The sequence below is a fragment of the Rhinolophus ferrumequinum genome, chromosome 26, assembly GCF_004115265.2.
Source record: "Rhinolophus ferrumequinum isolate MPI-CBG mRhiFer1 chromosome 26, mRhiFer1_v1.p, whole genome shotgun sequence".
Taxonomy (NCBI): Eukaryota; Metazoa; Chordata; class Mammalia; order Chiroptera; family Rhinolophidae; genus Rhinolophus; species Rhinolophus ferrumequinum.
This window is the reverse complement of record NC_046309.1, coordinates 22095308-22110381: the sequence shown is the minus strand read 5'-3', so window position 1 is coordinate 22110381 and position 15074 is coordinate 22095308. Positions and strand designations below refer to the sequence as shown.

Genomic DNA, 15074 nt, shown 5'->3' with positions numbered 1-15074 from the left:
CTGAGTAATGGCATCATTCACATATTTTTGCTATAGTATGCTCTTATGGAAAGACTACATATAAAAAAAATGCCAAACCTAAAATTATTGACTAAAACTTAACAATTTCCCTTCAATGCACTAATTAGATTTATTAGAGTAAGTTCTCCCACTGATGAGAAAACAAGATGAATATGACATCCAACATCATCAAGTAACTTAATTAATGAAATAAATAAGATAAAACAAAATTAGGGGGAAATTCTGTTCTGTTTTTAAATCTATATGCATAATAAAATTATATGTAATATGTCTTATGATTGAATATGCCTCTTTAACAAATGCTAATTCCAAAACTTATAATTTGATTATATATTTTTAAATGTAGAATAACTTATAAGATATGGTCCTCAAAATAATATAGATAAGGCAAATATTAGCATCTGCAATTTATGACTGTGTAAACCAAACCCCACAGATACTAGGTTACTTGATCCAGCTCAATTAGGGAGTTAATACATAACTGAGACTGGTAACCTGTGTTACTGGTGTCTGCTTCTTAGAGATTATGCTTTCAAGATTAAAGACAATAAGAAATACATATAATGCCCAATTTCTAATACCAAAATTACACTGTGTTTTTCCGAAAACGTACTTTAAAATATTCATCTTAGTTCTTTATTTCCTAACACTCTATTAGTGTTAGGAAATAAGTTTCTTGTCTTATCATTTAGGTAATTCATATACACTACTGAGTCATATCAAAATAAATATTAATGAATGTAAAACTAATGAATATAAAAATCAATACAACTAATTGTTCCTCGTTATAATATACAAAGCAACCAGTTTATTGTGTGTACTTTCTGTAGCATCCCATTTAGGTTTCATAATATGTGATTACGATGAATTTATTATTCTGACTGCTCAGTTAAAGGGTTTATTTTAAAATCAGACCTCCCAGAGAACTTAGGAGACGAACCTATATACCAGACTGTGTGTGCCAATGTGTATGGATAGTGTATGTATATAGTGTGTGTGATATATATGGTAATTTGTTGCATATTTTGTGTTATGTCTTACATAGATATCACATATATGATTAGGCATATCTCATGTATGTGTACGCACATACATATATAAATGAGATATGTATGTATCTGTACCTATATACATATTGTTATGAATATCTGTGGTCATTGAAGACATGTATAATTAATAAGCTCACTTCATATATAAATTAATGTATATCGTTTGTTCTCAAACTTTAGTGTGAACCAAAATTACTTGGAGGACTTGTTAAAACACAGATTGCTGGGCCTTATCCACGGAGTTTCTGATTCAGTAAATTTGGGGTGTTTGGGGTGGGTCCCAAAATTTGCATTTTTAACAAGTTCCAGATGATGCCAATGACACTGTTCTGGGGGCCACATTTCAAGAATGATGGATACAGATAATAATATTAATCACCATTTGTAATGACTAGGTACCAGGAACGTTGCTAAATGTATTATTTAATCTATTACCCACTGACTTTCAATTTAGGTAACAGTAGTTCCACTAGAAAACGTGTGAAGACAGTCATGTATAAAACAAGATATTTTCAGTGCATTTGCCATCAGATTATTTAGGCTTCTGTATGAGCCTCACCACAATATGTAAACAGTAGGGCACATGATGAACATAATAGAAAGTAAACTTGGGCTTCTCTCATAAGAATATTAACTACAGCTCAGGGGTCAGTGGGCTTACAGTATTTCCACTGTTTACACAATTTTACGATTTTTAGTCACACCTTTGAATTCTTCTTTTTTCTACCAACTGCATCCATAATTATAAGAACAAACATCTTGGGAGATTTGGGTGTCATTTATACTCCTTTGGTATGTTGAATAGATTAAATTATCGGCTCTCTTTTGCATCATCCCATTATAGAAGGAAGCTATCATTTTAAATCTTCAGTTCCCTGCGTTAGATATATTTTAATGTTATGTTTATGAATTCGTTACTCTCAAATTTATTATTCTTAAAGATTTAAAAATAAATTGAATCCCTCTGTCTCGTATCATTAATAGTACAGTACTTAGTACGACCACACCAAATGTGCCATTTGTGTAAGAATCAGTGTAGACTCTCATTGAGAACCTAAATTTAGTTTCATCAGAACTTCTACAGGTAAACAGGATAAGGGCACTTGTAGCAGAGTCGGCATAGCATTGAGCTAGAAGAGTTCTAATGTTCAGTCATCTTGGATTCCCACTGCACACACCTCATAGTAGAAGGGAAGAGTGGTGACGGGCCACCAACACCCTACAGTCCTGAAACTCTTTAACAACTTGGAAGGATAGCTCCAGTGGCAGGGATTTTGAAAGTGCTAGAACAATAACGTGCCCATATGGTCACAAAAACAGTCATTTGCCATCTTTGAAAATTAACCCAAGGGCAGATTTCAGAATTTCTTATAATTTACACTTGCATATTTGAAAAGAATCTCTTAAATGTATGTAGTCCTTCAATTCACGAGCAGCAGTATTTTCATTTTTGATGGGGAAAAACAGTTGGTAAGAAGGACATTCAAAATATTAATACCATTTTAAAAGCAACATACATTAAATTTTAAATAGATTGCTAAATTGAAGGACTATCTTAATGTAAGAAGGGTTATTCTAAGATTCTCTCTCTATGAAACTATTAACTCGTTCTAATTATTTACCTAATTGCAGGATTAAAAATAATTCCGTTAAAATTAATTTTGGAAAATCAAAATTATATATGGTGAATCAGTAAGTAGTAATGTTTTTCCTGATCATTTTATTTAACATCTAGGTAGTTTTCTTATTTTAATACTTCCATTTTGACAATCTTTTCAAGGTAGTATTATACTCACTTCCTGCCATGCACCCCTACCTAGGTGCCAATCTCTGTTAGGATATTAAGTTCTCGAGCTCTGATAGCCTGTGTTACTTCTTAAACTTTATTTTATTTTAATTGACTTCTAATGATAGACATTCTTTGCATTATAGAGTCAAAATTTTAAAGGTAAGCAACAGCAATGAAGGTTGCAATTATTCAGTTGAAAAATGGTATTACTTTTCTTTTAGTTTAAATATCAACTCTCTCCATTTTCTCCAACTACAGAGGCCAGTAATAGTAGCCATGAATCTCGCATTGGTCTAGCTGAGGGCTTGGAATCCGAGAAGAAGGCAGTTATACCCCTTGTGATCGTGTCAGCCCTGACTTTTATCTGTCTAGTGGTTCTTGTGGGTATTCTCATCTACTGGAGGTAAGCTGAGTGTTTGTTTCGGAAATGTATTTCCTAAAGCTCAGATTTTGCCAGTGTTTTTAGCTGAAATGTTTTCAAAGCACATGCAAAATTTCTTTTATGTGAGAGTTACCAGTAATTTATTCAGGTAACTATGAATAAGGTGAGTTTTTGAATCCTGAGATGTAATAATAAAAAGTTTGATTGTTCTTCATACTTCAATCAAATAATTAAAAGTAAAATGGAGGACCTTTGGTTTCAGTTAATATAATACAGTATTTTGACAATTACACTTTCATATTAATCTAATTAACATTCAAACATTATCACAGCATTTAACATAAATCTAAGCTTTTCAGCTTAAATGCTCCAGCTGTTATAATTTCAAAAGTTATTATTTAGAAAAACATAATTTTTTATTAAGAGTAGATTTTGTAGAAGATGCATATCAACTGCATCTAATAAAAATGATCAATCATATACAAAGTAAAAAATCAAGCAAGTAAAATAGTAATATAATTAGAAAATGAAGTTAATGACTATATTAAGATGCATGGGATTTTAACATTTATTATAATTTGCCTTGAGGGTAAAATTTAGCTTCACTCTCATTAATAACCTACTGAAACCTTTAAAGGGCAAGGAAAATTGCACTTATCATAAGCTTCCTATCATATAGCAAGACGAACACACGGCAAATGCTGTTTCCTAGGGGTACAATGTAAGTCAGTACCAGTGTTATAACTGTTGAAAACAAGGACTGTATGATGCTATGAGGAATCGTATCTGTAAACTAAGAAAGGGCACAGCTTCGTACTTTATAGTTTTGGTTTTGTTTTTTTTCCATTTTATTAAGTTTATTGGGGTGATATTGGTTAATAAAATTATAGGTTTCAAATGTACACTTCTGTAACACATCATCTGTATATTGCATTGTGCGCTCACCACCCAGAGTCAAGTCTCCTTCTGTCACCATCTATTTGACTTCCTTTATGCGTTTCTATCCACCCCCATCTCCCTTTCCCCCCGGGTAACCACCATAGTGTTGTCTTTGTCTATGAGTTTTTGTTGTTTGCTTGTCTTGTTCGTTTGTTGTTTGCGGTTTTATGTCCCACATATGAGTGAAATCGTATGGTTCCGGACAGTTTCCATTTGACTTCTTTCCCTTAGCATGATATTCTCAAGATCCATCCATGTTGTCACAATTGGCAGTGTGTCACCTTTTCTTATGGCTGACTTACATACCCTTGTGTATATGTAAAACATCTTCTTTATCCAGTCATCTGTGGAGGGACACTTTGGTTGTTTACCTGTCTTGGCCACAATGAGTCATACTGCAATTAACATATACTTTTGTTTTAAAAGAGAATTTTGTTCAGAAGATCTAAAATTAATTTCTTTATTGCTCAGCAACGTCTTTTTATAAGTTCCTATCACCACTCTTTATGTGTTATCCCAAAATACATTCTCTCATTTTATTCAGAAATATTCACTGTTTATTGACTGTTTCCCATGTGCCTAATACTGTGATAACTACAATGGGAAAATATTAAAAAATGAATGAATGAATGACAGTCACGTCTGTCAAGAAATTTATGTGTATTGAGGAGAAATAATTTCCCATGAAAAATATATAAAATATTACAAAAAGCATATGCATGGCAGCCGAAATCTCTAAAGCTGAAGGTGGTTAGAGAACAGGGATCTCGATAGGCCAGACTGTACAGAGTACATGTAAAATGTAGGGGCTTGAACTGGATAGAATTCAGAAAGTGGAGATACAAGGAGAAGGGCATTCCAGGCAGGACATAGCAAGAAGGAGGTCCAGGAAGCAGGAGAGAGCTGAGTGTGTGTGAGACAGTGAGACCTGGAACATGTCGTTGCATGTGATTGGTCATGGATGGAATGTTTCCATGACCAACTGTATTTCATGTATTTCATAGCTGCCTTCCTTTACTGAACACGGTAAACTGTAGGCAAGGGAGAGCAAATGATGCTTTTGTTATCTTACATGGGTTAGGAGTCTGTTTTGTGCATACCATGATGCAAGGAAAGCTGCTTTCTTCAGTAATTTCTATAATTGCCAGTGACTCTTTTTATAGAAGATTCTATGCTCAGTAGAGTATCGTGAACACCGTACATAATCCATAAAGATTTACTCAACAACAGTTCATACTGCTTTTCTCCCTACTCCCTCCCGGGCTTGTTAGCCCAACTTCTTACCAACACTGATATCATGTTTATTTAGATTACTGGTTTATATCTAACCTGATTTTTCCTGCCAAACCAGTTTTTGAAATTAATGGGAGTTGGGGCTAACCAAATTTAAAATAAGATGGAAAGTGGGACCAAATTCTACTTCATAGTAAATAGTGTTAGAATAAAGTTCCAATAAAGATGTCAGATGGGTTATAGTTATAATATTGAAATAATAATGAGTCTCTTAATCTATTACTTCATATTTTAAGTTTATTTTCTACAAATTTGAAAATGAGTCTTATTAAATATGATTTGATATTTCATGGAAAATTAAAATCTGGAGTGATTTTTATCTTCTGTTAGTAATGGGTCATCCCATATGTATTATATAGAGAAAAAAGATAAAATTACAAGTTGGAAAATATACATTTGACTTTCACCAAAAGATATTTCTCTTTTCCTCACAAATAACAATTTATTTGCTTTGAATACACATTGCATTAGTTTTAAAATGAGCACCCTGATAGTTATATATATATACATATATATGTATATATATATATATATACACACACATATATATATATATACACATACATATAATATCTATCAAATGTTCTGATAAGATTTATCACTTTTACCCTCTTCAAAATTTAACGTATCTGTTCTACTCACATCCATTTGAAGTTAAATCACTTCAAAATGTAAATTTTTATTTCAGTAATACAGTAATACAATAGGGGTACAATTGGCTAAATTACAAAAAAAACCAAAACAACAAAAAACAACAACAACAACAAAAATGTCAGTGTTAGTGCATTCTTCAAGGTTTGTATGAATTATCCAAATTCCAGTGTAGATGCATTTGTAAACGGTATGATTTCACTAGCCAATATGGAAGCATTTTAGACCTTCTGGGAAACTACAGCCTGTGGGAAGGTTGAAAAATCAAATGGCATACCAAGAAGAGTCCTAACGGCAACACGGTCCTATAAGTTTTTCTAAGTTTATATATTTAAATTTTTTTCTAACCTAATTTTTAGGAGAAAAGATAACCTCAAAGGGGTGTAACAAATCCTCTCTTTTGTCTAACTTACCTAACTCAAGGTGGTCTCCTGTGTGTTGTGGTGTTGTGTAAACCTTGAGAGACAGCACGTAGCAGGAAGACAGAACAAATCAGAGGTGATGAAACCTGGATCCCTTTCCCGGTACAGGGTGGCATTCGCTGTGTGGCCATAGGCATGGCACTGACCCACCTAGGAATTAGTTTCTCTTTTTACCATTTAGGGGGAATGTTCACTAGATCACCTTTCAGATTTCAGTCAGACCTCCTTCAGGGTTTCTGTGATGAATGCAACATGATTAATATTGTTTCATATTTGTCTAAGGGTCTAAAAAATGGAATAATAATTACCCATTTCTAGCTTTCAATTCTAAATACTGTGATGAAAAGGTGTAAATTAAATAATCAGATTAACATTGATTGATAGGACCTATGTCTACAAGTTTAAAACAGTCATCACTTTTTTCATCATGGCTGAGTGATAATTAGCAGGAGACACAGTTATCAACACTTGGCACATAGATGTGAAGACATTCGCTGCTTATACAGAACAGATGGACTATAGATACTGAATCGTGTCATACATTAAATAATATGCCTTGAAATTGTTTTCCAGATGTTTTAAGGTATAATTTACATGAGCCAAGTTGTAAGTTCCTAAGATGTAAAATTACTTCAATAAGGAAGATTTTCACAAGGTTCTTTTTAAAGAAGACAAAGGGTGAATTTTTGAGAGCTTTTTAAATAGTTAGAATCTAAAAACTCCAAAGGTATACTCAACAAAACAGCACTCCATCCAAAGCAGTACAGAAAACAACTTTCCACAGGCACATTGTTTTGGCGAGGGGAGTGGGAAGTAAAGCATTACAAATTCTCTCTTGGTCTTAAATTTAAGTTTGTGGACCATTGAGGGGAGCTACCAACCCAGCGGGAAGACCTCCCGGTACCATGCTGCCTTTCAAGCAGAATTTCACCTCTAGGTAACTTCTATAACTTATCCCTAAGCAATGTACAGATGCTTTTCATCCAGAATTTATCCTGTGCTGTTTTAACGTTTTCCACTTATAAGCTTTTGGTATGATTCATAAGATTCTTTTGTTACTGGTTAATGCGGGTAACATTATTGGACCCTTATTTTTTAAAACCAACAAATGTTTGATTACATAGCTGAAAAGAGTAGAGCTAGTATATACCCTATACCCAGATACTACAATGAATGTTAGCAACATGTTAAAGCTCAATACCAACATGAATTTACCTTTTCTGTTCTGTGAGATACTACCGTGTTTCCCCGAAAAGAAGACCTACCCAGGAAAATAAGCCTTAGGCATCCCCTGAACTTAAGCCCTAATGCATCTTTTGGAGTAAAAGTTAATATAAGACCTGGTCTTGTTTTTGGGGAAACATGGTACCTTTTTCCCATTCTCTCCAACATATCCTCCGTCTGTCAATCCATCCATCCATCCATCCATCCATTCAGCTATCTCTCCATTTATCCATCTTTTCCTCAGTATATGTCCGACCACTTCCTCCCAAATGTATCAAGATTTTAAGTTATCCCATTAGAAGCTCAGGTGGTAAGAGAGTCTAGGATGCAGCTGAATAATTTATGGTTGGTGAGATATACTTGCTCCTGGAAATCCATCTAATCATTCATTATTTGACACCTATTGTACTCCTGGCACTTTGTGAAAAGTTGGGTCTACATAAATCAAATGACATGGATCTATCTTTTTTAAAAAATGTAATGAGGATATAGGAAGAAAACAAATATGTTCCAAAATAATTCCCAAAATAATTACTAACCACCAGTTAATAAAAATATTTAAAATAATAGAGAATAATATCCAGGAAGTAAAGGTCATCCTTGGATTAGTTAAGCATATTTTTCAAAGCAATCGCTATAAGGTGAGTGTGAATAGCAGTTTGTGTTGGGTGTAGTGGAAGCAAAGGAAGTGGAATGCTAGAGTCTGCATAGGAAATGAGAGGCTGTTTCACAGGAAAGTATCACTGAGCTATTTTTAAGGAGGACAGAGTTTTCCTGACATATTAGTGAGTGAGGCATTTGGATCAGAAAGAGAACCATGTTTAAAGCAGGGAGGAGAAATACTGAGTTGGGACAGAACAAAGCATGTTCCATGATCTACAACTTGCTGGTATGACTGGAATATAAACATCAGAAAGGGTGAGGACCATAGGTAGGTAGAGTGTACATATCGAAAGATCTTGGATACCACAATCTAAAAATCTGTAAAATACAGAACTAGAGCCAAAGTCTCAAAATAATAGGGAGATAGATTTTTGGCTTGATACAAGAAAGATTTCAACAGTTGGAGGCATAATAGTGGATTGGGAAGACCTCCTCTCTGGCACCATTTGGAGGTAACTTAAAAGGGAATGAATTTTGAGCAGGTACAAGAAAGAAATATTTAGTAACTAGAAGTGACTCATAAAGAAGTGAGCTACTTGTCAGTGAAGGTATTCAAACTGGACCTTCTTTTTATGTCAAAAATGTTGTTGACGGGATTATTATATTTGTCGTGATAATGTACTATTGTTCCCGAAGGCATTTTATAACTTTAAGATTCATTGAAAACTAAACAGAATCCGTTTTACTGGCTTGTGTAACCATATTTTAGAGGAATCAAAGATATTTTTAATTCTGTGATCTTAAAAGCAAGTATCAACCTGGTGTTTCCATCTCAGTGTGTCAGAACGTGCTCCATCTGTGGTTGCCAGATTTCCCTGTAGTTTCGGCTCCTGCTTTCGGTTATGCTTGAATGTAGACTTTCAGTAGGACAGTTTCCTTCTCGTGAGACCTGTAACCCTCATGCCTCCACTCCTCGCACTCTGCCACACTCGCTCCTCTTTCCGGGATAAGAACCTAGCTCAGGTTCCCTTTGTCAATTTGCCATCTCCTCCTTGCACCACCTGTTCTCTTTTGAAGACATTGTGATGTCCTCTCAGTTACCTGTGTTCTCACAGGTTTGCTTATCAAAGGCTTGTCCCGTCAGAGCACAGGGCTAGTTTTTGCTCTGTATGTCATTGCTTTTGGATTTTCTTCTTGTGAAATGAAGATTATATGTTATATAATTTTATGCTACTCATACTTATTGCAGTGAATTCATTGAACACGTACTTTGAGGGTACCTACAACATGCCAGACACTGTTCTTAGCACCGAGGACTAACACTACCGTGATTCAGCCAAAGTCCTTTCCCTTTGTGGAGCTTACCTGCTGAGGAAGTAGGATCAGTGAAAAACACGTCAGTCAAGTAAACAAATAGATCAATACAGTATTTCTTACGTTGATAAGTGCCACAAAGCAAACAAAAGGGCGAAGAACAGTGACTTGGTGGGCTGGGGGGTACTTGCAGCTGGTCTGGTCCGAGAAAAACTCTCAGAGGAAGTAACACTTGAGCCAATGCAAAAATGACAGGAGGGAGGGAGGTGGCCAGAGGGAAAGAGCAAAGCCTTGAGATGGTGCTGACTGGGCCTCTTCAAGGGAGAAAGAGACCAGTGCAGACTAGAGCCTAGTGGGTGAGGGAAGGACCTGCAGGTGATGGCACTGCTGAAGTAGGCAGGGGACCAGGTCACAGTGGGTCAGTCTCTCCTGAAATAATTGAATATCTTTCTAATTCCAGTGGGAAGCCATTGAAGAATTTAATGCAGGGAACTTATTACTGAAAATATATCACAGTGTAGGTGTGTCACATAAGAACAAATGTTATGTTAAAGTTCATTAGGATTGTATCTAGTAGCCTGAAGCTTTTAAATGGAAAATGATATTGGCATTTTTACTCAAACAGGTATTTCTGTTATATTTCAACTTAACCACTCATGAATAGTACTGCAAATAAATTAAATGACCCACATCAAAGAGTGTCATTAGCAGTTTTAATTATCTAAATTTTTTAATTAGGGATCGTTTGCATTAGTTTATAGCAGCAGTTGGTTCTTTGCTCTTCTCAGCAGTTTATAGTGTGCTCTTACCAGATGCTATTCTTATTATCTGAATGAAAATAGATTCAGGTGACATTGTAGGTCATCGTTGTCGTTAATTCCAAATATATTTATTCTCAAAACCCTCATCAACAAGGCTAGGATCTGTTGGAAAGAAAATCACCCCTGTTTTTGACTATATGCTCATTATTTCCTCACTTTGTTCTGTCATTACTGCATTATACTTACAGTATAAAGCTGCCTTCTTTTTTCATCAACATGTTACCGCTGTGGAATTTCATTTCTACGTAATCATAGCTTGCTGCCTTTTGCTAGCCCCTGAATATGCTCAGAAGCACCTGGTCACTGAAGTATTGAGTGAAAATATCTTTGGACACACTTTCTTTTCCTCTGGTCCTGTCCAAGATGGCAGGACACACTGGTGTATAGCAACAGTGAAAGAGAGAAACTAGGGCGTTGAGGTGTCTTATCTCCTCAGAGTACTACTTGGTACCAACTACTTCAGATGCCGTCTCTGCTTTCAGCAGGTCTGCTGTCTGCTCACTCTTCTGCACCTGGTATAGGTAAAACTGAGATAAATTAGGAGGCCATAAATTTCTTTAATGCCTTGTGTTTTATGAAATAGATATCGATTTCCACTTATGTTTCAATTCTGGAGATTTCTGCCATAATTTTCAAGTAGCTCAGAAGTTGTCTTATTATCTGTGGCAGCCAGTAGTATAAATTGCTTTCTTTCCTTTCCAGGAAATGCTTCCAGACTGCACACTTTTATTTAGAAGACAGTACTTCCCCTCGAGTAATATCCACACCTCCAACACCTGTCTTTCCAATTTCAGGTAATAGCTTCAAGTGTGACCGTGAGTAGCCAGTAGATGTTTATGGAGAAGCACAGTGTTGGAAGGTTTGTCCTCATTGGACTACTTAACAAATGGCTTAAATATAAATTAGCAAATATTTGTGTTGCCCCAAATATTTATTCCATCACATATCAGGCACCCAGGTTTATATCTTGTTCTCATAAATTTTGAACATTCTTAACCATACAGATGATGTGGCAAAATAATTTATAATTGTTCAGATGTAATATGTTACAGAACATAAATATTGTAACAACAAAATATTAGTTAAGAATAACGCTAACTTTCAGTCATTTCAGTTACTTTAATGGAAACCTAAACAGCAAAAGCAGACTAAATCAATGCAGTAGAGTAGACAGGACAAGATAACAAAAATGAGGATAAAGCTTAGTTTCTTCCTGATCCTCTGAGTTTACATGAGAAAAGTTCTCTTGACTGCATTAGAAAAAAAAAAAAAAACCTAAAATGGTTAGGGTAGAAAAATTTGTGAGTCCAAAGAGTGCATGGTTGCCTGAAATACTTCAAATCAAAATGTCAGACAGTTAAATACCTGGGAAAACATTAAGTATTTTTTTATCAGTACTTACCTGGTTACAATACGTAAGAATTAGCCAGTGTCATTTTGATTAAGACACCCATTGAGCCTATAGTTCACTATAACTAAATTCATAGACAATTAACATTGTATAACATTTCAGAATGAAAGGGGTAACAAAAAAAAAAGAATTGTCCAGAAATGTGTGGTCTATGGAAGAAACACTGGAGGTCAGAGGATGAGACAAGGATAGAGAGAGTCACCAATCAGGGAAACAAAAGGAAAAATTTATCTACGTGACCATTTTACAGAAGCCTCTTTTTAAAATTGCCTGGTACTACATAAGTTATTGCTAAAGGCCCGAGTTCTACCGGATGTTATTTTCTGGGATCTCATAATTTAAAAAACAGAAGAGAGAGAGAGAGAGAGAGAGAGAGAGAAGCATTTTCTTTGTAATTTTCACTAGACGTATGAATTAGAAATATTTGGCTCTTTTTTTTTCTCTTTCATCAACTCTGTGTCTTTAACGACTACTGTTTTATTTCTGTTTTTCTAGTTTATATTAAAATTCTGTGTGTTTATTTTAGTACAGCACAATTTCTCATCCACATATTTAGAATTTGGAGACTGGCAGTTCTCAGGTATCTGTTGCCTTTTGATTCCCTTCACTTTCAAACATACCTCTTCTACATAACCCAGCAGCATGGGGGTGCAAATTAACCATCATGCTATCCAAAGTCCAACATAGTTTATTATTAACAACAAATCAAATAAAGGACCTTGTCCATGAAACCCAAAATCCAAAATCCCTGTTCTAAGTTTCAGAATAGTTATCAAGGGCATTTTCTCCTGATCACCTAAATATGCACATTTTCATGTAAAATCAGAAAATAAAAAGATATGTTCATCTCACTTATTTGCAGACCAATTCATAAAAGAAATTGCCAAAATAACACAACTATAAATAAAAAGTAGTCAGTTTGCTTGCGAAAGAGGTTACCTGTACAGGAGAATATCAATGGGTTTGAAGGACTTTTACTAGAAGAGCCAATGATTTAGATGTGATAAATCATTTCTGTTTTCTTATCTAATTATAAAACCTTCCAGGCAAGATCCTTCTGTAGGTGTGAAGGTGGAATTACATCTTTGTCTAGTGTTTCTTAAGTTTAACTCACTAATTCAATTTTAGTATTCAGGTACACTCATCTAAGAGACAGAACAGATGGATTCTAATTTTTTTTTTTTAATCAACAAATTCTTGGTAACTGAAGCTTAAAAATATTAAATGGCCTAGATGCTGAACATCTGTTGATGTAAATAACTGTTTCTAGTGAAATGTGTTTGATGTTTCCTTGTCAGATAAATCACTTGTGAAATTGCATACTGTGAACTAGTAATATGTTTAATCTAAGAAAGTCTTTCCAGGAAGAAGAAAAAAATAGAGCCAGTTGAAATAATTTGGCCCCTTCACTATGAATTAACAGATCCAGTGACTTTGTTTACATAGCATATTTTCAAGTTAGAATTTTTGAAATATTACAGATTAAAAGTCCCAAAGGTTTTGGACCTTATTTTTAATGAATAGTCTGCATATAAATGTTCTTTGTTATTTAAAAAGTGAAGGGAAAAAATGTTTTCAAATGTAAAAATCTGACGAGTTAACTGTAAACCTTTAGACCATACAATTTCATAAAACTGAAATTGCACTCTATATTATGTTTAGGCCATGGTAAAATTGAAAGTATATTATGTCTACATTTTCCTCCAGAATTTACATGCAACTCCTACTCATGTTCAAGAAAGTTACCCATAAAGAGATACAGTTTATTAGTAAGAAGAGAGGGTTTGGTGGTATTTATAATTTAACATGGAAAATTAATTCTTTTTTTCTTTAGAGCATGAGAGGAAAAGAGATTCCTGATCAAAACAATTCTAAAATGCAGGTTATGATTGATAATAAATACAGAGAAAAGGGGTAATTGTTGCTTAATGTTTCTTTGACAGCTGTGCTTCAGTTGGGATTATAAGTGTACTTGAAGTTTTTCTAGAAGAAGGTACTCTATAAATCTTTACAAATGAGAGGCACATCCATTTAATTTGAATTATCCTTTCTAACCGAATTTTTTATTCACTTAGATGATGTTGGAGCAATTCCAATAAAGCACTTTCCGAAGCGTGTGGCAGACTTACATGCAAGCAGTGGCTTCAGTGAAGAATTTGAGGTATGATGTTAATGTCTATTTTAAGTGATACGGAAAATAGCAAACTTAAGAGATTCAGCCGGAGACTGTTTCTTGACCTAATGTCATTGAAACCATTTTCACTTTTAGCGAGAATATTAGTTCCATAATCACTGTGTGTTTGGGAGATACGTTATGTTTATCATATAATTTAGGAAATTGGTTTGCTATTTTAAAAGCCATGTTGTACTAGAAGAAAAATTTAAAACATTGTTAATACTCATCCGTAAAATACAGAACTCCAGCATTCTCTTTTTTTTTTTAATTAAAATTTATTGTGGTGACAGTGGTTAGTAAAATTACATAGGTTTCAATGATCTGAATTAGTAACACTGATTCCTTTTAATTTCTAAATTATATAAATTACACTAAACCACTAAATTTCATTATTTTCAGCCAGAGTACATACAAACTCTTAATTGTAAGCATTACATCAGTTTGAATGCACTTATTGGTACAGGTATAATAAATATTATACAAGGTAAAATCCCATCTTCTCAAGAAAATAATATATTTCTGAAAAACATTTAAACTTTAATATCAGTGAAAATTTTTCTGGTAATATCCTTTAACATCCTCTTAGACAGAAGGGACAGGGAGATTTATTGCAAATTTATCGTGGCCCACTGAACTACCCATTTAGCAGATTTTTCAAAACAGGGTTCCATAAGCTTCGAGTGAACAGTAACAACCACAAACAATAAGTTACCATTATTGACCACTCCCTGCTACGCCAGTCACTGTACTAAGTGATTCTATATTTAACCTTTACCCAACTCTGGAAGTTGTTTTTATTTGTATTCCTGTGACTGATTAAATCAACTTTCACAGAAGTTAATTAACAACTAATAAATGGCAGAGCTGTGATTCAAACATAGGTCTGTGATTTTAAAACTCATGTCCTTTCCGTGCCAGCAAATTGGGGGTCTTCAGGCCCCCTCTGGCCCCTCCCCTGTAAGAATCATCACTTTGCTTT

At 34.5% G+C, this 15074-nt stretch overlaps 1 protein-coding gene across 4 annotated transcripts in view; it reads left to right on the top strand.

The window, feature by feature from the left end:
• PTPRZ1 (protein tyrosine phosphatase receptor type Z1) overlaps positions 1 to 15074 on the top strand; it is a 167143-nt gene that overhangs the window by 127916 nt on the left and 24153 nt on the right. For all 4 annotated transcript variants that reach the window (XM_033098997.1, XM_033098999.1, XM_033098998.1 and 1 more), the window contains exons 13-15: positions 3118 to 3262; positions 11211 to 11302; positions 13995 to 14080. In XM_033098997.1, coding sequence (XP_032954888.1) covers positions 3118 to 3262; positions 11211 to 11302; positions 13995 to 14080 — 323 coding nt within the window. The remainder of the gene's footprint in view (positions 1 to 3117; positions 3263 to 11210; positions 11303 to 13994; positions 14081 to 15074) is intronic.